Source organism: Cetorhinus maximus, chromosome 6 (assembly GCF_964194155.1).
Source record: "Cetorhinus maximus chromosome 6, sCetMax3.hap1.1, whole genome shotgun sequence".
Classification (NCBI taxonomy): domain Eukaryota; kingdom Metazoa; phylum Chordata; class Chondrichthyes; order Lamniformes; family Cetorhinidae; genus Cetorhinus; species Cetorhinus maximus.
Window position 1 is genome coordinate 57303659 of NC_135884.1, and position 23299 is coordinate 57326957.

The 23299-nt window shown below is 41.8% G+C and overlaps 1 protein-coding gene across 15 annotated transcripts in view; it reads left to right on the forward strand.

Moving 5' to 3' along the window:
• Positions 1-9433, forward strand: part of lrrn1 (leucine rich repeat neuronal 1) — a 113378-nt gene extending 103945 nt beyond the window's left edge. For 11 of the 15 annotated variants that reach the window (XM_078543756.1, XM_078543758.1, XM_078543755.1 and 8 more), the window contains 2 exons: positions 252-307; positions 6233-9433. In XM_078543756.1, coding sequence (XP_078399882.1) covers positions 6476-8623 — 2148 coding nt within the window. In that variant the 5' untranslated portion in view covers positions 252-307; positions 6233-6475 and the 3' untranslated portion in view covers positions 8624-9433. Of the gene's footprint in view, positions 1-251; positions 312-6232 lie in introns of all 15 variants that reach the window. The other 4 variants (XM_078543767.1, XM_078543760.1, XM_078543766.1 and 1 more) reach the window with 2 other exon arrangements.
• The last annotated feature ends 13866 nt before the right edge of the window (positions 9434-23299 follow it).

Here is a 23299-nt window from a genome sequence, read left to right on the forward strand (position 1 = left end):
ATTATAACCCCTTTACTGTCAGATCAGTTAACTTGGTACAAATTCAAGGATCAGTTCCAAAATACGCCGACTGCGTTTGGCTAAACCTGCTGAGGTATCTCTGGAGACACAAGCTGAGCAGGCAAAACAGTCTAGTCACTTGCTGATTGTTAGCATGAATTGCATATTGTAACTCATGTAATTACTTTTCTCCATATTGAAAATGTACCGCTGTTGGTTTTTAATTGCCATGCTGTATATTTTAATGGCAGATTCTCAGCTGATTACCGGACGGTGTTCCTTTTGGACTGTGCAAGCAAGATTGTAGGTAAGTATTCTTCAGGATGAAATCATTTTAAAAGGATGATCTCTAAATTGCTGAGAAGTTCATTGTTTTGCAACCTAGTGGTACAATGCCATTAGAGTCATTCATCACTATGATGATGGTGATTGTCTCATAGTGCATAAACACTGGCATAGACTTGTTGGGCTGAATGGCCTGTTTGTGTTATAAAATACTATGTAATACAAAAACACTTTGCACAGAAATAGATGCAGCTTTGGTTAAGATTGTTCAAGAACAAGCAATGCTTTTTGCACCAAATTGCTGTGGGCCAGAGAGTTCAAACCCCCATCCTGAAATTACTTTTGTATCAAACGTAAGAAGAGATACTTTAAGTGACGACCATTATAGGCTCATTGCTCATCTTGCACAATACCTGAAAGGCAATCCAGATGAATTCAGAGTGGTTCAACTCAATTGCTGCAAATCATAACTGAGCATAATGGTGTGCAAAATTAAACTGATTTCCAAGTGAGTTTCTTTGAGCCTTGGATATTGAATAGAGTTACAATCTTACTTGACTGGATTTTTAAAGCTTTACTTTTCCTATTTATTCTTGGCTTGAGTTGTCAAAAAAGACAGGACAGCTTTCTTGCTTGCAAGCTAAAATTCTGTTCTTTTAGAATTGGTTAACCAAGAATTCTGTAGAATTGAGACTATTTTCCCTTTTTCATTATCATGTTTGTTCAAACACTCAAACTAAAGTTTTTATACTGGCTGTTAATAAAGGACCATTTTGAATGCACAGAATAATTCTTTGTATAAATATATGCCAGGAACAAATTTACAGTGACACTTTATTTTTGCTTTAGAATAGTGAAGCCCCTTCCTATCGTTCTTGTCCCTGTCCCTCCAATATATAAAATGAATCTTTATAGGCACAGCTGCACTAACAATGATTTACTTTAACAAATGGTTAGTATTTTGATGTGGAGAAGTGCACATTGGTAACTGCTGCATGCTTGGTCGAGAAATAAAATGGTCTAATGTGTCCAACGTGCTCCTGTGATTGAGAAACACAACAGTAATTAGACCTACAATTAGTTACACAAAAGGCCAGTATTTACAGTAACGAGAACCATCTTTGGGCCCAATCACTGGAGCTCATGTTACAAAGTTTTTTCACCCAGGAGGGCTTTTAGGCTCTCCGTTGGGAAATGTTCAGGTCATTTGTTATCTGATGTTGAATACAAATAAACAGAGCTCTTGGAGTTGATCACCCCCTCTGAAACACATCTTAACATTTAGGTGTCAGTTGTGGCTCAGTTGGTATCATAGTCACCTGAGTCGGAAGGTTGTAGATTCAAACTGCACTCCGAAGGCTTGAGCACAAAAGCTAGGCTAACTTCGTGCAGTACTGAAGTGAGCGGTGCACTGGAGGTGACATTTTTTAGGATGAGACGTTAGACTAAGGCCCTATCTGGCCCCTAAAATGGGTGTGAAAAATCTCAAAACTCAATTTGAAGAAGAGCTGGGAGTTGCTTACTGATGTCTGACCAATATCTATCACTCAACCAACATCACTAAAACAGATTATCTAGACATTCTCACATTGCTGTTTTGGAAACATACTGTGGACAAATTGGCTGTTGTATTTCTCACATTCCAAAGTATTTAATATAAAATAAAAACAGAAAATTCTGGAAAAAACTCAGCAGGTCTGGCAGCATCGGTGGAGAGAGAAAAACAAGAGTTAACGTTCAGAGTCCATATAACTCTGATGAAGGGTCATACGGACTCGAAACGTTAACTCTGTTTTTCTCTCCCCCGATGCTGCCAGACCTGCTGAATTTTTCCAGCACTTTTTGTTTTTATTTCAGATTTCCAGCATCTGCAATAGTTTGCTTTCATCTTCCAAAAATATTTTGGCTATAAAGCAACTTTGGTAGGTTCAGAAGGCATGTGTGAGTCTTTCGGTTGTCTGCAACGTATGTTCACTGGTTAAAGTTTTCTCATTCGAGAAACTGGAGAAACAATGCCCAACTAACAGAAAAGAAAAACTTGCATTTATATAGTGCCTTCCATGACCACCAGACATCCCAAAGTATTTTACAACCAATGAAGTATTTATGAATTGTAGCCTGTGTTGTAATGAAGGAAGCACAGCAGCCAATTTGCGCACAGCAAGCTCCCACAAACATCAATGTGACAATGACCAGGCAATCTGTTTTTTGTGATGTTGATTGAGAGATAAATATTGGCCAGGACACTGGGGATAACTCACCTATTTTTTTTCACTGGATATATAACTTAAAAAAAACTAAAACAGATGCCAAATGTTAACTCACATATCTATTTAAATATTGCTCCATGTTGCTTAGACAATAAGCTTGTGAAATGTGCACAGCTTTCCTGTATATGCATTTGGTACTAAAGAACCTCACTTGTGAGAAGTCATCATGTTTCCAGAATAATTGGCCTAAGAATAAATGGGCAGCCGGTTCAAACTAATTCCAAGCATGCCAATTAGAGGTTTTGTTGTGAAGTGCTATCTGTTTGTAAATCAGATGTGAATAACATCATTATAATAATAGTTTCCAAAGTGGGAATTAGGACTGCATTGGTTGTACAGTCATCTCAGTTTCAAAAGCCCCAAGGCTACAGTAAAGCAGATGCAATAATGCAGAGCCGTTGATAAAAGAATACCTGTTTCAAAAAGGAAAATTAGCTCCAACTGGAGTGGAAAAGCACAGCCAGAAAGAGATGAAGTGACATTCATCATAAGAGATTGCTGGGTAACAAATGCCAAACTAATTCAATGTTAGGATTATTGTTTTGTAGGAATGTGTGCAGAATGCTGCTTCCACTGACAGTAGATGGAGAAAATTGTTTTTTAAGAGATGTATTGTACACATTCGATCTTTAACTGGGATGGTATGTTTTCTGTTTTGATTTGCTCATTTTGGTGATGGATTTCACTTTGGCTCAGAAACACTTCCAATTTGACACGATACATTACTTAAATTGTCACTATAGTTCTCGCTGTATTTTGCACCAACTGAAGTGAGTTTCTTTTGGTATTTTAAGGTACGTTGGACTGAATTTTGCAATATGAATAAGGGTGAGGCAAAAAACAGTCATTGTTACTTATATGGAAATCAGGCAGCAACTTCCAGCAACCCGTGCAGTTGAATGTGTAAATGAGGAAAGTGCTGTCCGAGATGTCTGGCTCCTTCAGACGCTGCGGCAATTAATGTTTTGTCATGGTTCACCATCGAAATACATGAAATGGTGCCAAGGTCTTGTCCTTGCCTTTGTAGATACAAAACCTAAACTTGCCAGAAAAAGATAGCACTTGTCCAAACCGGTATCAGTACCCCTTTAATGGTGCATGTCTTAACTGCTGCACAACAGCAACATGTACTTATGTAGTGTCGTTGACATCATAAAACGTACCAAGGGGATTCATAGGAGTGTTTTAAGCAAAATTTGACACTGAACCACATAAAAAAAATGTTAGGACTGATGACCAAAAGCTTGATAGCGGTAGATTTTAAATAGTGCCTTCATGGTGGAAAGAGAATTAGCAACGAAGATGTTTCAGGAAGAAGTTCTTGAGCTTGAGGCCTTGACAGCTGAAGGCACAAGATAGGGAGCAATAGGGCCAAAGAAGGATTTGGAAACAAGAATGTGCGTTTTAAGCTCGAGGTGTTGCTTAACCAGGAGCCAATGAAGATGAGTGAGCACAGTGGTGATGGGTGAATGGGATTTGGTGAGTAGGGACATAGGCAGCAGAGTTTTTGGTGACCTCAAGTTTATGGAGGGTAGAACGTGGGAATAGTCAAGTCTAGGGGTAACAAAGGTATGGATGAGGGTTTCAGCAAGAGATAATTTGAGGCAGTGGCAGCATCGGGTGAATGAATGCAGGTGGACTTAATGATTTGTGGTCAGAAGCTTATTTTGGGGTCCAGTATGACAGCAAAGTTTCAAACCATCTCATTCAGCCTTAAGACACCAGCCAGGGAGATGGGGGGAATGAAGTTTGTAGTAAGGCCAAGACAACGGCCGGGATTTTCCGGCCACGACACCGGGTATCGTTGTGGGTGGGGTGGGAAAATTTGGAGAGCTGTTGATTTTTAACGGCTCTCCAAATTTTTCCCATCCTGCCCGTGATGATGCCCGCCAGGGTGCTTTGGCCAGGAAATCCCACCCAATGGCTTTGCTCTGCCTATTAAGAAATCTTGAATTTTATATAATCAACTTCTGGTACTAAAAATTAATTTTAACGAGTTTTTCGATTCTTTTGATTTCAGTTATTGTTGGATATTATTTTATATTTTCAACTTTTTCTGTTTCTTATCTCTGCCTCTTAATCGCATCTTTCTGCCTCCCTTTTTTATTTTGCTTCCTATAACCTAATACGACATTGAATTAAGTATTCTAACTGATCTTTCCTGGTTCAGACTCTGGTGCTCATCAACATTTCTTCAATCTTCTTGGTTAAGGAGACCCACAGATGCATGTCCTGTTCACACGGGTGCTAACTGCCCTGTCGACGGCATGTGCTTTTTGGATGTTTGGCAGATGGGGATTGAGAAAGCCGTTCACCACTGACCACAAAATTTGCCGCATGACATTTGGAATGTAAATCGATACTAAATTTTCCTTGTGTACTCAGAGATGGTTTGTTTCACTTTTTAATTTTGCATATTTTACCTGACAATTTATTTAAGTGTAGTTTCTTCACTTCAAAAGTTGCCTGGTGTGCAATCTGTGTCAGGCCATTAAAATTCTCTGCAGTGGTCCAGCTCGATATTTCGTAAGATAAATTTGACAGCTATTGAGGATTTTTTTTCATGGACAAACTGAAAATAATTAGAAAAGAAGTATATTCCTCAATATGCCCTGGAAATAAATGGCAGGTAAGCTCAACAGAAATAATAATTCCACCAAATGTGCTATCAGTTGGCCTTTTTGTAGGCTGTGTAATGTGCAAATTTTGACACTCTGCCACATCGCATTTTGCTTTTGTAAGTGTCAACTTGCGCACAAACAACAATAGTACAAACAGACCACTGGCTTCAGGTATTGATTGAGGCCTAATTATTGGCCCAGACACTGGGAGAACTCCCCTGATCATCTTGTAACGCCATGAAATCTGGTGTCTGCCTAAGAAGGAAGTCGGGATCCTGTCTTGGCCAAAAGATGGCACCTTCCACAGTGCAGCACTCCCTCAGCAGCGACCTGAAGGGCCACTGTAGACGTTGTTCAAGTCTTTGAAATGGGACTGGAACCCATGACCCTTCTGACTCGAGTCGAGATTGTGCTACCAATGTACTTGTTTCCTGGAGTGTGGTGTCTGATTTGGAGGCAAGAATGCTGCCACTGAGTCAAAGCATTCATCTGTAAAGGAAGGCATTGAGATTCATTCACCTTGGGCTACACTTGTGTGCTGCCAATTAAGTGTGCACTTATTAAATGCCTGGAAACAGATTGGATATTTGCTCTCTTGGGGGTGGGGGAGGCGGTGGGTGGAGGGAGGAGGAGTATTCTGAAAAAGATGGAAATAATTAAATATTGATGAATAGATTTAACCGAGCATTCGCGTTTGTGAGCAAAAGAATCAAAAATAAACACACACCATAATTTTAGTTCCTATATATTTGTAAATTAATATGAAATGTAGATATTCAAAGTTTCCTTGGCTATCATAATCTAGAATTCTACTTCTGATTATCTTCTTTATTTAATGCTACAAGTGGATTGATTCAATGTGCTGAAATCAGAAGAACTTTTTATTGCCATCTCTAAAATGGGGCAAATGTGTTGATTGAATTTTCCCAAGCTCCAGCTACCTGTCCACAGTGTATTGTTTTTACTTTCAATCCATTAAATGCAGTTAAGATGTAGAAATTATATTCTGCAGTCCTTAAAGGCTACAAGCTGATTTTCTTTCATGCCCTCTTGCAGATGCTGTTGGTGTCGAGATACATCTGACATAAATAAAAGCTTTCACCATGCACCTTTAACTAAAGAACAGCTGAAGATCAGGATAATTCCCAGCACGTTGGAAACCGAGTCAAAAGCACCAGATATCCTCCTCTACCCAGGCACTATTTCCAGCTGAATTGTCTTCCACATCCTGAAGTTAACTTAAATCAAGCATCAAGTCCCTTGATAATTGTCATTAGTTTCAAGAAAAGTAAAAAAAAAATGTGTAAAAAGAACTGTTTCACCATTTGTCATGTAATGATGGGTTTTCTGACTCTTTGTCTAACTGAAGCTTCTCCGCAGCCTAATGAATGCCCTCAGCTGTGCGTTTGTGAAATCCGGCCATGGTTCACACCACAATCAACTTACAGAGAAGCTGCTACTGTGGACTGCAATGACCTTCGGTTGACCAGAATTCCTAGCAACCTTTCCGCTGACACGCAGGTGCTCCTGCTTCAGAGCAACAATATTGCCAAGACAACTGATGAATTCGAGCAAATGTTTAACCTCACAGAGCTGGACCTCTCTCAGAATAATTTTACCAATATTCAAGACGTAGGCCTGACCAACCTTACTCAGCTCACCACTCTACACCTAGAGGAGAACCAGATAGCAGACATGCCTGATTATTGCCTACAGGATCTCGTCAACCTCCAGGAACTGTACATAAATCACAACCAGATTAATAGCATATCAGCAAATGCCTTTTCTGGCTTAAGGAATTTACTAAGACTTCACCTGAATTCCAACAAAATAAGAGTGATTGACAGCCGTTGGTTTGAGTCGACACCTAACTTGGAGATTCTCATGATTGGAGAAAACCCTGTAATTGGCATCCTAGATATGAACTTCAAACCTCTAAGCAATTTGAGAAGTCTGGTTTTAGCAGGAATGGAACTCACAGAAATACCTGGGAATGCTTTAGTGGGATTGGATAGCCTAGAAAGCCTCTCATTCTATGATAATAAACTGGTAAGAGTGCCTCAGCTCGCACTTCAGAAGGTGCCAGCCTTGAAATTCCTGGATCTAAACAAGAACCCTGTTCATAAAATTCAAGAAGGTGACTTCAGAAACATGCTTCGCTTAAAAGAACTCGGTATTAACAATATGGTTGAGCTTGTTTCTATTGACAGATATGCACTGGATAACCTACCTGAACTTACAAAATTAGAGGCTACAAATAACCCTAAATTGTCATACATTCATCGCTATGCATTTCGGGAAGTTCCTTCCCTTGAAAGCCTGATGCTTAATAATAATGCATTAAATGCCCTGTATCAAAAGACTGTGGATAACCTTCCCAATCTACGTGAAGTAAGTATTCACAGCAACCCAATCAGATGTGACTGTGTTATTCAATGGATGAATTCAAATAAAACAACCATTCGGTTCATGGAGCCTCAGTCTATGTTTTGTGCTATGCCACCAGAATACAGAGGGCAGCAAGTTAAAGAAGTTCTCATGCAGGAGACGGCTGAACAATGTCTTCCAATGATTGCACATGACACCTTTCCTAATCACCTGAATGTAGATGTTGATATGACAATTTCCTTAGATTGCCGTGCTATGGCAGAGCCTGAACCTGAAATCTACTGGGTCACACCACTTGGAAGTAAAATCACAGTAGACACCCTGTCAGATAAATATAAGTTGAGCAATGAGGGGACTCTCGAAGTTTCTCACATTCGCATTGAGGACTCTGGCCGATACACTTGTGTTGCTCAGAACTCTGAAGGAGCTGATACAAGAGTTGCAACCATTCGAGTTAATGGAACTCTCCTAGATGGAACTCAGGTTCTGAAAATATATGTGAAGCAAGCTGAATCTCATTCTATCTTAGTTTCATGGAGAGTGAACTCAAATGTCATGACTTCCAATTTGAAGTGGTCATCGGCCACCATGAAGATTGATAACCCTCACATTACATACACCGCAAGGGTTCCCGTTGATGTCCATGAATATAACTTGACGCATCTCCAACCTTCAACAGAATATGAGGTGTGCCTTACTGTATCTAACATCCACCAGCAGACTCAGAAATCATGTGTCAACGTTACTACAAAGGGGGTGGCATTCTCGCTGGACATTTCTGACCAGGGAACAAGTACAGCTCTAGCAGCTGTAATGGGTTCAATGTTTGCCATCATTAGCATTGCGTCAATAGCTGTTTACATTGCCAAACGCCTCAAGCGGAAGAACTACCACCATTCGCTGAAGAAGTACATGCAGAAAACCTCTTCTATTCCATTGAATGAGCTTTATCCACCACTTATAAATCTATGGGAAGGGGATAGTGAGAAGGAAAAAGATGGCTCTTCCGATGTGAAACCTACACCCGTTGACACATCAAGAAGCTACTATGTATGGTAACTCTGGAAGAATTTTGCTTCTAGTTAAAGGGAGCACAGATACTTATTTTGCTTTTTTCTGCAAAAGTAAAGTTCTGAACTTTTTGTATTTTGACTTTGCTAACTTGTGGCAGAGCTGTGAGGACAGGTGGATATTTCAGAGACTATTAGTATAGCGTATCGCCTTTGTTGAACATTTAAAAAAAAAAGGGCAGCTCCATTTATCTTGTGAAATGCCTCAGTTGCTGTGCTTGATTACTTATTTCTCACTCCGCTGCAGAACTCCCAATATAAATTGGTGACAATACAAGGCATCCCATGTTTTTAAAGGAGTGATGAGCCTTCAGACGTGTGCTCATTTAGTAGAAGCTGTTTACCTTAACTGTTGGGCACTGATCCACTTCCACATTATAGTTTTTTTTTAGAATATTGAAGCTGACAAATGGAATTAGACCCCATTCATTCTTCTATTGAATGCTGTTAGCCAACTAAACTGTATTGTTGTATCAACTATAATTTGCTCTCTTTTGGAATTTGAAAGCCCAAACACTTGTAAATTTTATTTGCCTTCTTTGCTTGAACTAGTTTTACAATTTACCTTAGACAAATGTGTGGTTAATGTTAAAACCGATAATAGTGTAATGTGCTTTAAAATCGGCAACATTTTAAAAAAAAAACTTTTGGTGAATTTATTGAAGGACTTTAGTTGCCAGATTTTTCTGAATGTCTCTCTAACTGCATTTAGTATCAAAAGTTTAAAACAATGAATTTTATTGTGAGACGTATAGTGTAAAATGAGGACAAAACTATAATAAATTAGTTTTGAGCTTGATTTTTATAGAGCTTTGTCTCTGATTTAAAGTGTTTTTCTTTGAAGCTGTGCCTATTGTCTCTGCAGATTTCGTACATCTCCTTTTGACATTTGACAAATTGAGCTGCTTGACCATAATTCTTTCTTGATTGAAGAAAAAAATGAAGCTCATCAGTGGCAGTAGAATATGCCACCTAGCAAACTGTAATGGATCATTCTGGATAAAAAGCTTATTGTGGAGTGGGGCTCTTTTGTTACATTGAAGAAGCATGATTTTCATAAGAGTAGGAACTGAGGCTAAGTAATCTTCTATCTCAATGCATATCAAAATGCTGAAAGTAGATTTTGATATTTTAACATTCTTTCTTCTTAAATGAAAAGACCCAAGGGTTGGCCTGCTTGAACTTGATAGGCTTTGCAATATTTTCTTGCCCAATAAATTAAACTAGGTATTTTCCAATGGCTGAGAATTAATCCTTGTCTCCACCCAAAGGCTAAGACTGGTATTCTGTGCCTTGCTTTGCTTTTCTGGAAGCGCATTTTTTTTGCTGAATGAATGTTTGTAGCCTGGTTCCCATTGATGAAGCAACTCTGGTCCTTACTAGATAGAATATAAACCAATGAAACTGTTTAATTATTTTGTAGCAAATTCTGCCTGCATTAACCCTTCATTAATTTTACTAATGATATATATTTTTCAATGTTCAAGATTACAAAAAAGTTTGCATTGTCATTTGCCAAATTGGAAAAACAATAGTCAATCAAAAGGCTCTTATCTATAAGCTAATCCTCCAAATATAACAAATGGCTATGCTAAGCATGCAGAAACATGGGAACTGATGAATGAGTCTATTTTTCACTGCAAAGTCAACAAGGACTTAAATGGGCTATTAGCTTCAGTCAGCTAAAGTCACAAGTGTATGCACAGAACTATCAAACCCCTTCTTGCAAATAAATGATTCAGCTGAAACATAATTCATTGGGCTATCTTTACACCATCATCCAAAGGCTGTTCTCTCAATATTTATGGCCTTGAAGGATAATTTTACAAACACCACCATTTGGCTTCAGTAGAACAACGTGTCATTTTAGTGCTGATTTGAGTGAGGGCTGCAAGTCTATTGCCGCTTATATTTCAGTACTATGGACAGCACCCAGTTGCTTAAACCTTATTTTTGCTTAAACCTCCTGTTAGTTTTTCTCATTTGCAGAACAATTGAATAATTCCCAGTATGGTGTAGTTTGAACCCTGGGCATTGTTGTTGGCACAACATAACTGTTAGTATAAAAATTGATTTTAATGTCATCTTGGCCATCTGTTAATTTTGTAAATACCGTGACTTCTTTTATTCTGAAGGACTTATCTTGAGGATTAAAATGTTTGGACTCCGAAGACTTTCTGCCTATTGTTAAAGAAAAGGACCAACAGACATATTGAAATTGTAGCTTCATTTGAATGTAAAAGGAAAAAATGTCTTACAAAAATCGTTTTCATCAACTAGTGGAGAAAGTTTCTTTTATTAAATGTTATTTGTTATATTTTGACATTTTCTAGTCTTGTGAAATGACACACTCTGTATTGCTTAGTTTTTTGACACTAGCTTTGGTCTTGGAGCAGGTAGGTTTGTTTGATTTTAAATTGTAGGTAGTCTAATGGAACTAAATAACGGCTTGTTCCATATGTGGAAACTCATCTTTGCAGACATGTGAAGTGTCTAAATTTGACTGGCAACCTTTTAAATTAAAAGTAGTACTTTGGGAAATGTCCTTTTTTTTCTCCATTTAATGAATTTATACTTCAAGTATTGCCTGATTTGTTGTACCTGTCAATGTTTCGAACCCACTGATGGGAAGGGATCATGAATTATTCTTCCACAAGAAATTAATGCTGAAGTGGAAATGGGCAGGACTCATAGTGCAGTGTGCATAGTGCCTTAAAAACGGCAACCTCTGGACTGAGTCCATGCCAGATTTTGTTCCTTGCTGGATTGAGTAACGCAGGTAGATTGTTGAGGGTATGCTTTTCAAGTAAGGATTGCAAAGGGCAGTTCTGAAAGAAATGGAGACAATGCTGCAAGTTAAGCCAGAAAATTCTTTGGAGTGGCTTCAAGTTCATCAATGTTACTTTGCCAGAAGCGAGGCAGAAGTACATTTAAATGGAGTTTCCACTGCATTTCAATGGAATGCTGATGGTGGAGTGGGAGCAGGTTCAAGGAATTTCCCAGCCACACAGTTAGACCAAAAGTGTTGGTTAGGAGGGACAGTCAAGTGATGGCAGATTAAAATATGCCCAGCTTTCAGCCATCACCGGTTTTTGAATAGCTGTACTTGAGACACTGTACCTGTACTGAAACTTTGCTCATCAAATGGAAGAGCGACACTGAAACTAAGGTTATTTTGTTTAAGGGTAACTAGCCCACTATGTGTATCCTCGTTGTGTCTCCTAGACACAGCATTGACTGATGTCACCTGTTTAAGTTTTGCATTGGTAGTTGTAAATTGGATTACTGGTAGCTTCATTGCCTGGCCCATTTGGTAATATTTTCCACTTGAAAAATTTTCCATTTGATAAATGTTTAAACCAATCTATGCTTGCATGGATTACACGCAGGGGTTTGTCAGCGAGGTTATATGGGGCAGAATTTTTCCCTTGGTGGGTGGGCGGTCCCCACTGGCTCGGTGGCGGGCGGGTAGCCGAACTCCGCCACCGAAACGGGGTCCGCCCACATTTTGAGTGGGTGGGCCAAATAAGGCCCGCCCAACAGGAAGCGCTATGCGCTTCCCGGTGGCGGGGGGGGAGGGATTCCCCATCTGTCAAAGTGCGCTGTTTCGCGCATGCATGCGAAAGGGCACACATCTCCCTGAGACTAAGTGCTGTCTCAGGGAGATTACTGACGAGTAAAAAAAAAAAACTCCAAAAATAGAAAAATATTAAAATTATTAACATGTCCCCCTCATGTCACACGAGATGGGACAGGTTAATAAGAAACACACAAACTTTATTAAACTTTTTAAAAACGGACATGAAACCTCATCCCGCCAGTGGATGAAGTTTCATGTATAATCAGGAGCTCACTGGGGCTCCTGACCTGCCTGCCAGCCTTAAGGTTGGACAGGCAGGGTCTTTAATGATCTTAATTAGCATGTCAATAGCCTTAATTGGCCATTGACAGGTCAGCAGGCGGACAGCTGATTTTGCTGTCCGCCCGCCTTCCTGAAAATTTAAAGGGACCGGGATGACATCGGGGGTTCCTCCCAACGTCATCCCGTGTCATTTTCCCATCGGCCTCGCCCCCAGTGGTGAACTGGCTCGCTTGCTCGGTTGGTCACAATAAATGTTTCTTTTTCACAAGGATATGCCTTTTCCAAATCAATGTATTTAACTAAGCTGTGAGCAATAAGGAGCCAATCAATCAATGTTCCCTTGAGTCAAAGAGAAAATTTATTATCCACGAAACTTGAAAAATAATAAAATGCAGTGTCAAGCATTTGGCCCTCATGCAGTAATTCGGGCCCACACGTGAGTGCGTGCAAGCAGGCATCAGGAATAAGGGGAATTAGAGTCCAATAAAAAAGATAAAAGTATATACAGTTAAGTATCCTTTCATTGACATGGGGTGTAGATTTTAAATGCTGCAGCCTATTTGAGTTAGCTGGTTTCATGGATGCGGTCAGATGTATAAGATGTTGTAATTATTACAAGATCTCAGTTTGTTGGTAGGTTTCTGGAAGAGGTGGCTTTTCGAGCAATGGAACACACTTACTCCAAAAGAGAGAGGGAGAGACAGCAGCCTTTAATTTGTTTCCTCACTTTCTTGATGCATGCCTGTATAACTTGCAATCTCTCTAGTGGCTGGGCAGCCTTGCCCTGAAATACTTCACCCATTTGTGTATTTCCAAGATGTTTTGGGTGTGTCTGTCTGTGGCAGTCATTGTTTCTAGCAATTTGCATTTTTAAGCTGAAAGCTGGCTCCAACCTGTCAACTTCTGCATTTCACTCTAGTGAGTGAAAGGTTAACAAATGTTGACCACTCAATTCACATGATATTGGCATGGATGGCTCCCTTTAACTTCGGGTCTATCAGGTTTCCTAAAATATGCCAGAGAGAGCAAGCTGAGTACACAGTGGCAATTGAGAGAACTGATGAAATCTCAGAAATATGTCAGTGAATACACAGCACTCAACTGCCCTTTTATGCATTTGTAGAAAATGATACATTAATAGCTCTTTTGCCAAAAGATTACTTTATGCAGGTGTGATCTGCATTACTGAGCTAGGTTAAACAAGAGCCACCCTCTAGCACAAAGCATGATCTCCGGTAATATTGAAATGGGCAAGTGTTCAACATGGAGACAATGGCAGGTATCACTTTTCCATAGAGGACTGTAGGGTTCATAGGAAAGGTCTGTGTTGCAGTTGTCCTAAAATAACTCTAGCTTTTGCCCAGTTTGAATTTTGTTCAATGTATGGAGTTTGTGATAAATGTAGGAGGGATGTCATGTGCATTGATGGATATCCTTCACCCTCCGCACAGTAGTTAAATGCTTGTGCTGCAGATGATCATTCTTGGCACTTATGGCTTGAATGTTGCTTTGCACTTACTAACTGAAGTCTGTGTTATCTAGGTCTTGAAAAATGAGGGCATGGCTTGTTTCATTTATACATCAAATTGCAAAAGTAGCTGGACGCTGTGCAAGCATGAGTGAGCAGCCTTGCTTCTGACCTTATGATAGAGTGAGAGTCATTTAGGAAGCAGCTGAATATAGTTGAGCCTAAGATGTTGACCTGAGGTCCTGTGGCTGAGATGATTACATCCAACCACCTCAATCACCTGGATTTGTGTTTGCAATTGGAGAGCTCCCCCACCCCTGCCTAATTGTCATCGACTGGTTTTACTCGGTTCCTTGGGACTGCACTGGGTCAAATGTTTCCCTAATGTCAGGGGCACACACCCTAATCTCATCTGCGGAATTCAGCCCATATTTAGATCAAGGCTATAATAAGGCCTGGAGTCAAGTGTTGCTGGAAGAAAGCAATCCGTGCAGCAGTGAGAAATGCTGCTTGAACTGCATTCCAAATGACTACACCAGCTGCTTTTCCTTAGTTTTATTTTGGATCAGAAAAACTAAAGGCAAATTCTGGGAAGAACTGCACTATTATTCGGGTTCAGAGGGAAGCCCTAGTGAAAATTTCTGCATATTTAAACGGAACCTTTTAATGACACCCTTTACTAAAGTGATATTTTCTACAGAAGGTCGACCTTTTTAGACATGTGTATCGCTCTGCCATCAACTCGGTGTCTGCTTAAGTCAAAAGTAATCTGTTCTATAGTCTGTATTTTCATTCCAATTGTCTTATTACAATGTAATATAGAGAAATATATACGTGAAGGTGCTTCACATGCACCTTGTGATTCAGTGTCATACCTTGTTTTATACAGATATTTGACCAGATGACCAAAAACTTGATCATAGAGATATAAAGAGTCTTAAAGGCAAAAAGCAAGGTAGAGAGATGGAGAGGTATAGGGAGGGAATCTAGGGTTTAGGGTCTAGGCAATTAAAATTGGGGAGGCTCAAGAGGCCAGAATTAGAGGAGTGCTTAATCTGTAACACTTATGTTGCCATTCTTAAAGCAGTTATAAGTGGAACAGTATACTGGTATATCAAGACATCTCAGCATTGTGTTCTGGGATTGGCCACAGGAGAATGAGAAAAAAATGAAGTAAGTCAGCCATCCTAGAACCTGGCTGAGATCTGAAAATGAGTCACTTACTCTCTGTCAATAAGGGACAAACAGAAAACTACTGAGGTGAAAATTACTTTAAAGTAATTCAAGTCCACAATAAAATTGGAATATGTTGCCACTGAATATTTTAGTTGGAACTTTTCTTTCCTGAGGTCATGACAGTCAATCGGAATCTATAGCTTTTAAACCAAAGTCAAGTGTAATTACTGTAGTTTCATAGAGCCCCTAAGCAAATTGTATTTACTGTTTTGGAGGGGAAAGGGTTTTGAATTAAATCTTACAAATAACATAGAAACTAGTTTTATGATGTACATATGTGAAGGAAGTGTTCTAAAGAATGAAAGACCAAAAAAGCCTGCTATTAATATGCAATGAGCTGTGAATTTATTTTTACCTTTCAAACTCTTGCAGTTGGTGCACAGACAGCAGCTGTTCACTTCATGTTAACAATGTGTTGGACAGTAAGGCTTTTTGTAGTAAATTATAGACTATTTGGTAATATGTTGGAATGCTTTGATCTGGTATCCATACTTAACAAGGAATGTTAATGTCAAAAGATTTTGAGTAACTCCTGCCAATGATTCGAAAATACAATTTGCAGACCACAGCTCTGTCTTCAGAAAATACCCTGCGGATTTAGCCATCATCCCACCACTCTCAAATCTAAGAACTGTACTGAAGCAGGAGAGAAAATGGAGGTCACATTTTATTTGTGATTCTTGTTGTTAGGGCAAATCTGTGGTAAGCTTGTTCTTCCAATTGAAAAACACATTTCTGCAGCACCAAGTACTGCAGTATTACAGGCCAGTGAAACGAGGCAATTGTTGGTTACCAAATCCCAGTGCGAAAATACTCATTTAGTTTTGACACAACAGCTAGCACTGAACTTTCATTTCAACTTGGATGCATGAATGTAAATTTTCTCCTCAGAGCTTTGTAGGCTCAGAGACAAAATAATTTCAATACTTGGAGAGTAGGTTGGCAGATTTTCATTTAATTCTGACGATCCCAAAGATACATGACAGCAGTGATAAGATGTAGCATTTTTAAACACACTACATTGCAAGAGTGATTACACATATTCTTTAGGCATCCCAAAGGTTCTGAAAGATGCTTTTCTAAATACAATTTATTTCGTCTTCATGACTTCGCATGAAAAGTGTAGAGAAGCTCTTCCCCTTCTTCATCTCAGTCAGGTTGAGTTGTTTCCTGGTGTAGAAATGTAAGTATTTTGAACTTGGGCCATGGCTATGCGCAATCTGATGTGAAGTGACTTGCAGCCTTGTTCCTGGTTACGTTGAAGTTCAATGTGATGATGCAGCCCATGGTGAGGTATCTGGAAAATAAATGGCAATGAGACATGGGGCTATCAGCTTGGGAAGTTTCTCATCATGCACAGTCTCCAGGAGCAGGGCTGGTACTTTTCAAATCTAATTTTTGCAAAAGATGCGATGTGAGAGAACTTTTTCACCCAGCAAGTCTGGAATGCACTGCATGGAAGTGTGGTTGAGACATTCAAGAGAGCATTAGATGATTATTTAAATAGCAACAATGTTCAGTGTTACCAGGGAAAAGGCAGGAAAATGGCACTGGCTCATTCGGACAGCCAGTGCAGACACGATAGGCCAAATGGCCTTCTGCATGTAACAATTCTGATTCTGTGAACTAGTTGACAAGCAAGTCAAGGGTACTGTTGTCATGAATGCTGCCCTCTTGAGAGGGCACTAGTTTTAAGCTGTACAGAGCCACTGTTACCTCCAATATTACCACTGGTATCTCAGCAATCCTGGTACCCTGCTGCAGCACAGACTTCTGTCCTCCAGAGAGAGCCTGAAAGACCCTTTGCACATTATGGTAGGAACTCACCAAGCTGCCTCAGGCAGCGCCTTCCTAACCCACAACAACTGCAATATAGCAGACACGTGAGAACGCCACCACCTGGAAGTTCCCCTCCAAGTCACTCGCCATCCTGACTTGGAAATATATCGCCGTTCCTTCACTGTTGCTGGGTCAAAATCCTGGAACTCCCTACCTAACAGCACTGTAGGTGAACCACTACAGTCCATGTGGTGTGGGTACAAGAAGGCAGCTCACCACCACCACCTCAATAAATGCTGGCTTAGTGAGCAGTGCCCACATCCCGTGAATGAATTTTTTAAAAAGCCTGAGCCGACATGATAACTAAAAAGATTGATGACTTCAGTCTGAGCTTCCCTTTCGGCATTTGGACATTGGGTAGCTTTTGCTTGTGGTGCAACGGAAGCTGAGACATGGCCATCAGATCACGATTGGGTCTGTGAGTGCACTCACACAGTTAGTCACCACTTCCATGCAGGGAAGGATGGGCCAAGTTGGATTCTGGACTCCTCCATGCTCCTTAATGGTGACAGTCTGATGTCTAACATGCTTGCCAATGCACCAAACTGCTTTCTGTGCCTGTCTCTCCATCTTTTTCTATATGCTGCCCTGTCAAAGTCCTTATCTGAGTCCTCTAGAGCAGAACTTGTGTGCAACTTTGTCCTGCAAGGAGCTGATACATGTGCTGCCTGCTTCCCTCTGCCCTGGCTGCTTCCCACTTGTGCTCAGTGACTCACCACATGGAGATCCTGAATCTGTTACCCGCTAAAGTACATGCAATCTGTGCCAGTGGTTAGGAGTGTCATCGGATTGAATGATGGTGTTTCTTCTGCATCAGTCTTTTCTCCCTCTAGGCTTGCATCCTCTCACACCGCTGACTGGCCAGATGGCAGTTCTTTGGTACCTGAAATCATAGAAGCAGGGTTGGGCTGAGGAAAGGGAGTTGGGAGAAGTAAGAGGTGCCTGCTTACATCAGCTACAGCTTGGCAGCCATAGCTCACCTTCTCATACCCTCCGTCTCCCTCATCTCACATCGTTAAGTAGGAAATACCATCATCCTCTGGGCTAAGACACACCACTGCCTCAGCGACAGCTGCTCCAGGGATTTCCAGCACCAGCTTTTCCCTGAGAGTGTGAATATGCAGCAATGCCTGACCCTGCTGGTTATCATAGGCCCATTGGTTCTGCAAGAGAGAGCGAAGTTTGCCAGTGTGTGATGCAATGGGGTTAGGCAATGTGCTTGTCACAATTGAACAGTTGGCAGTGTGCACAGTCTGAGGTGTGTGTCCGGTGCTACTATAAGATATTGAAATGGCAGACAAATCGACTACAACGCATGAAAATCAAATTCTGACCAGAAAACACAATGGCAGAAGAAAAGCTGATAAACCAGTAAGAGCAAGTCAAGCAGACTTGTCAACAGAAAATAAAGATGCAAGATTTGAGTTCTGGTGAAAGGCCATCAGTCTGAAACATTAACTCTGTTCCTCTCTATAGATGCTACATGACCTGCTGAGTATTTCCAACATTTTCAGTTTATTTCTGATTTCCAGCATCTGCAGGATTTTGCTTTTGAATACAAATTTAAGCCTGGTCGGGGGATGGGCAGTGGTGGCAGCAGAGCGGGGTAGAACTCATAAATGTAATTGAAGGTACCATGAGCACAAGAGGGACAGTTCATGGGTGATTTTGTGTTCATTTATGTTTGGTTTATCTATATTGGACTGGGAATGAAAACCAAAGAAGTTTATGTAAATAGTTTGGAACTGTCAATATGAGAAATTTTCTTTTTGTCGCCATGGCCTGAGTATGCTTCACCTTTTTACTTTATTGGTGCAGGGTACACCAGTATGTAATGCTGGATGTAAGTAGCTCTGAATTTATTACACAGGCACTAAGTGTTCTTTGGGTTCAAATGAAAGGGTCCTTTCAGACATCCGGGATGGAGGCACCAGCCCTGGCCTGTAGTTGAAGCTGATCTTTGGTAGATTAGCTGAAGAAGCGTTAGATCAAGGCGTCCCTCATGTCCTTGCCTCCCTGGAGGTTACCGAGGTCTGGCTCCACCCCTCGGCGTTCTCCTCACCATGCTCCTCTTCTGCCTCACTACTGGACTCATTGTCTGTGGCCAGTGCAGCTGTGTCAAGATCCTTTTCCTCTACTGGGTACCCCCCTTGCCAGTGCCAGATTGTGGAGAGTGCAGCATGCAACCACTATCAGTGACACCCACTCTGGGGGGTATTATAGTGCACCTCTTGAATGGTCCAGGCATCAGAAGTGCGTCTTGAGTAGACCTATGGCCCTCTCTACCGCTGCCCTTGTGGAACCATGACTCGTACTTTAATGCTTCTCTGCCTCTGTTCTTGGGTGGTGGAAAGGGGTCATGAGCCACCTTTTCAATGGATAGCCTTTGTCAGCCAGCAACCATCCATCCAGTTGTACTGGAGTACTGAAGAGCCTTGGCACTTGGGAGTATCTCAGGATGGTAAGGGTCATGAGAGCTGCCTGGCTTACGGAATCTGCATCTTGTGATCACACACTATCTGCATGTTCATGGAGTGGAAGCCCTTCCTGTTGTCAAAGGCACCTGGCTGACCCGCTGGCACTTTGATGGCCACGTATGCAGTCGATGGCAGCCTGGACATGGGAACCGGCAATCGCTGCAAAGCCTCTGGCTTGTTCAGCCTGGCTGGCCTCATCTGTATGGTAAAGTGTAAAGGTCAGTACCCTCCTGAACAGAGCTTCTGTCACCAGCTTGACACAACTGTGTGCAGCTGATTGGGGGACTCCAGGCAGATCCCCCACTGACCCCTGGAAAGAGCTGGAAGCATAGAAGTTGAGGGCCCTGTGACTTTCGGAGCCACTGGCATGGGGTGTCCACCCACACAATTGGAGCTGATCTCAGGCCTGATCACCTGGCAAATGGAGATGACGGTCTCCCTTCACAGAAAGAGCCTCCTTCGGCATTTCACCTTGGACATATTGAGGTAGCTGCATTGCTGCCTGTAAACCCTGGCAGCAGGACGGTGACATCTTCTGTGGCCCCATCCACCTTGGACTACCTGCTGACCCTGCGTCCCTTGTGCCTGCGCCTATCCTCCCACAGGTCACTCCCCTGAAAGCTGCATAGGAACACCTGGCCTCCTCTCCCTTCTGCCCTTCTCTTCATCCTCAGAGGAGGAGATGCTACCAGTGGAGACCACAATCCCCATTACCAGGGTAACAGAAGGCTGTCTGATACCTGGAAGGGTCCACACAGTCGGAATCCTCAGGGTTTCTTGGAGACAGTAAGGAGACCTGAAATGAAACCTGGAAGTGCTAAGAATGAAGCCCCAAATAGAGATGAACCTGCCTAGTACCAATAAGTCACCAGCAACAAACTTTGTACCAAACTCCTCATGACTCACACAGGCAATGCCACTCACCTCTTTTATCCCACCCGTGGAAGATGTTTTTGAAAATGTTGGCTGGCTGCCTGCTCCTTTTGCCCATGCGACGAACGCGAAATTGCATGGTCAACGAAAAATCGCCATCATTTGGATTGTTCGTAGCCTTGAGTGGCCTCTTAATTAATAGTGGGCATAGCTCCGACACCCGCCAATCAAAATATTGCACAAGTGCTTGATGACGTCAGGGCGCTCACCCAACATCATCACGCGCTATTTTACACCCGATTGGGTTGGGTGCACGCCTGTCCGCAGGACATAAAATTATGCCTTAGGAAATATTATCCAAACCAAGAATTGCTTTTGTTTTAAAGAGAAGTTCAATCCACAGCTTCCCAGAACAATTCTACGCTGATGGTTTTATTTGAATCTCCCTTTGGAAGGACCACAACTGTACCACAGGACAAAAAAGTCTCCTGGCCCAAAACCGAGTTGCTTTCTTCAATTAAAAGACTTTCAGTTTTTCCAGCACACCCCAAACACACAGAAGTTGGCTTTCAGTGGGACTTCCCCACCCCTCACCCTGACAGCAACTGTCTACAGCTGAAACTCTGTTTTCATAAAAACCCTTTTCACCCTTTTCATCTTAGTTCTCCATTGTCTTCAAATATCCCTTTAAAAACTCAGGTTCCCAATATTCAAACCTTTCCTGTTCCTATTTTACCCCCAGTTTTTGGGTCAATAAAATTTAGAATGCCTGTTCCTGTTTGCTGATGAATATCCTGTAAAATGCAACTGTTCTTTACTACCTTTGAGATTCCTTTTGAAATGCAACCGTTACCCATCAATTTCAACACTTATTCCCAAATGCAAAGTTTAGATCTACTCTGTTTACTTGTACATTAAGACCCACCATAAGGCCCCATTACAAAATGCAAGGAGACAACACTTTTAGTCTTCCATCCCTTAGATTCCCCAGACAATCTGACTCCAACAACCTCTACCTTGAATAACCCTGGACACACACACAGCTTTCCCCTTACCTACACAGAACCTATACATACACACAAATATAAAAATATACCCATATCATCATACAATGTAGGACTCCAACCAGTGGAGACCTTACTCCCTGATTCCCATCAACTCCAAATTTGCTAGGGCTCCTCGATGCTGCACGTGGTCAAATGCTGTTTTAATGTCAATGATAGTTTCCCTCACCTCATATCTCACCTCTGGAATTTAGCTTTCTTGTCTATTTTTGGACTAAGGCTAGAATGGGGTCTGGAGCTGCTTGGCTCTGGTGGAACTCTGATGGAACTGAGCATCAGTGAGCAGGGTGTTGCTGAGTAAGTGCTGCTTGATAGCACTGTCCTCGACACTTTTCATCTCTTTGCTAAGGATTGAGGGTAGACTGATTGGGTGGTAATTGGCCGAATTGGCTATGTCCTGCTTTTGGTGGACATGACATACCTTGTCAATTTTCACCACTGTCGGGTAGATGCCAGTGTTGTAAATATACTAGACCAGCTTGGCTAGGGGTGCAGCTAGTTCTGCAGCACAAGCCTTCAGTACTGCTGTCAGGGCCCATAGACTTTGCTGTGTCTAGTGCCTTCAGCCATTTCTTGCTAAAAGATGGAGTGAATTTAATTGGCTAATAGCTGCCATCTGTCATGCTTGGGACCTCAGATGGAGACTGAGATTAATTATCCACTCAGTATTTCTGGCTGAAGGTGGTTGCTGATGCTTCAGCCTTGTCTTTTGCACTGATGTGTTGGGCTCCCCCATCATTGAGGATGGGGTGCTTGTGGATCCCCTGTGGTTAGTGGTTTAATTGTCCAACAACATCCATGACTGGAAGTGACAGAACTGCAAAGCTTTGATCTGACCCGTTGGTTGTGGGATCATCTGTTACATGCTGCTTCCATAGTTTGCCATCCATGTAGCTATCTGTTGTAACTTCATCAGTTTGATAGCTCCTTTTTAGGTATGCCTGATGCTCCTCCTGGCATGTGCTCTTGCACTCCTCGGTCCTCTGGCTTGATGGCAATGGTAGTGTGAGGAATATGCCAGGCCATGAGGTCACAGATTGTGATCAAATACAATTCTGCTGCTGATGACTCTCAACACCAAATAGATCCTCAGTTTTGAGCTGCTACATCTGTTCTGGATCCATTCCATTTAGCATGGTGGTAATGCCACACAGCAAAATAGCATCTTCAGTGTGAGAAGGGTCTTGGTCTCCAGAATGACTGTGGGTTGGTAACCCTTACAGATGCATCTCCATCAGGTACATTTCTGAGGATGAGGTCAAGCAGGTTATTCCCTCTTGTTGGTTCTTTCACGAGCTGCCACATGGCCCAGTCTGGCAGATATATCCTTTAGGAGTGGCCAGCTCAGTCACTAGTGAAGCCACTTTTTTGTAATGGACATTGCAGCCCTCACCCAGAGTACATTCTGTGGCCTTGCTACCTTCGGTGTTTCTTCCAAGTGGTGTTCAACATGAAGCAGTACTGATTCATCAGATGAGGGGGAGTGGTATGTGGTAATCAGCATGTAGTTTCTTTGTCCATGTTTGACCTGAAGGCATGAAACTTGGGTGGGGAGGTGCAGAGTCAACTTTGAGAACTCCCAGTGCCACTCCGTCCCAACTGTATACTGCTATGCTGCCACCACTGGAGGGTCTGTCCTCCCAGAGGGCCAGGACATATCCAGGGATGGTGAGGGAGGAGTCTGGGACATTGGGCGTAAGATATGATTTGATGAGTATGGCTATGTTAGGCTAATGCTTGACTGGTCTTTGGGGCAGTTCTACCAATTTTGGCAGAAGGTCCCAGATATTGATGAGGAGGACTTTGCAGGGTGAACTGAGCAGGTTGTACTTTGTCGTCCCTGTGT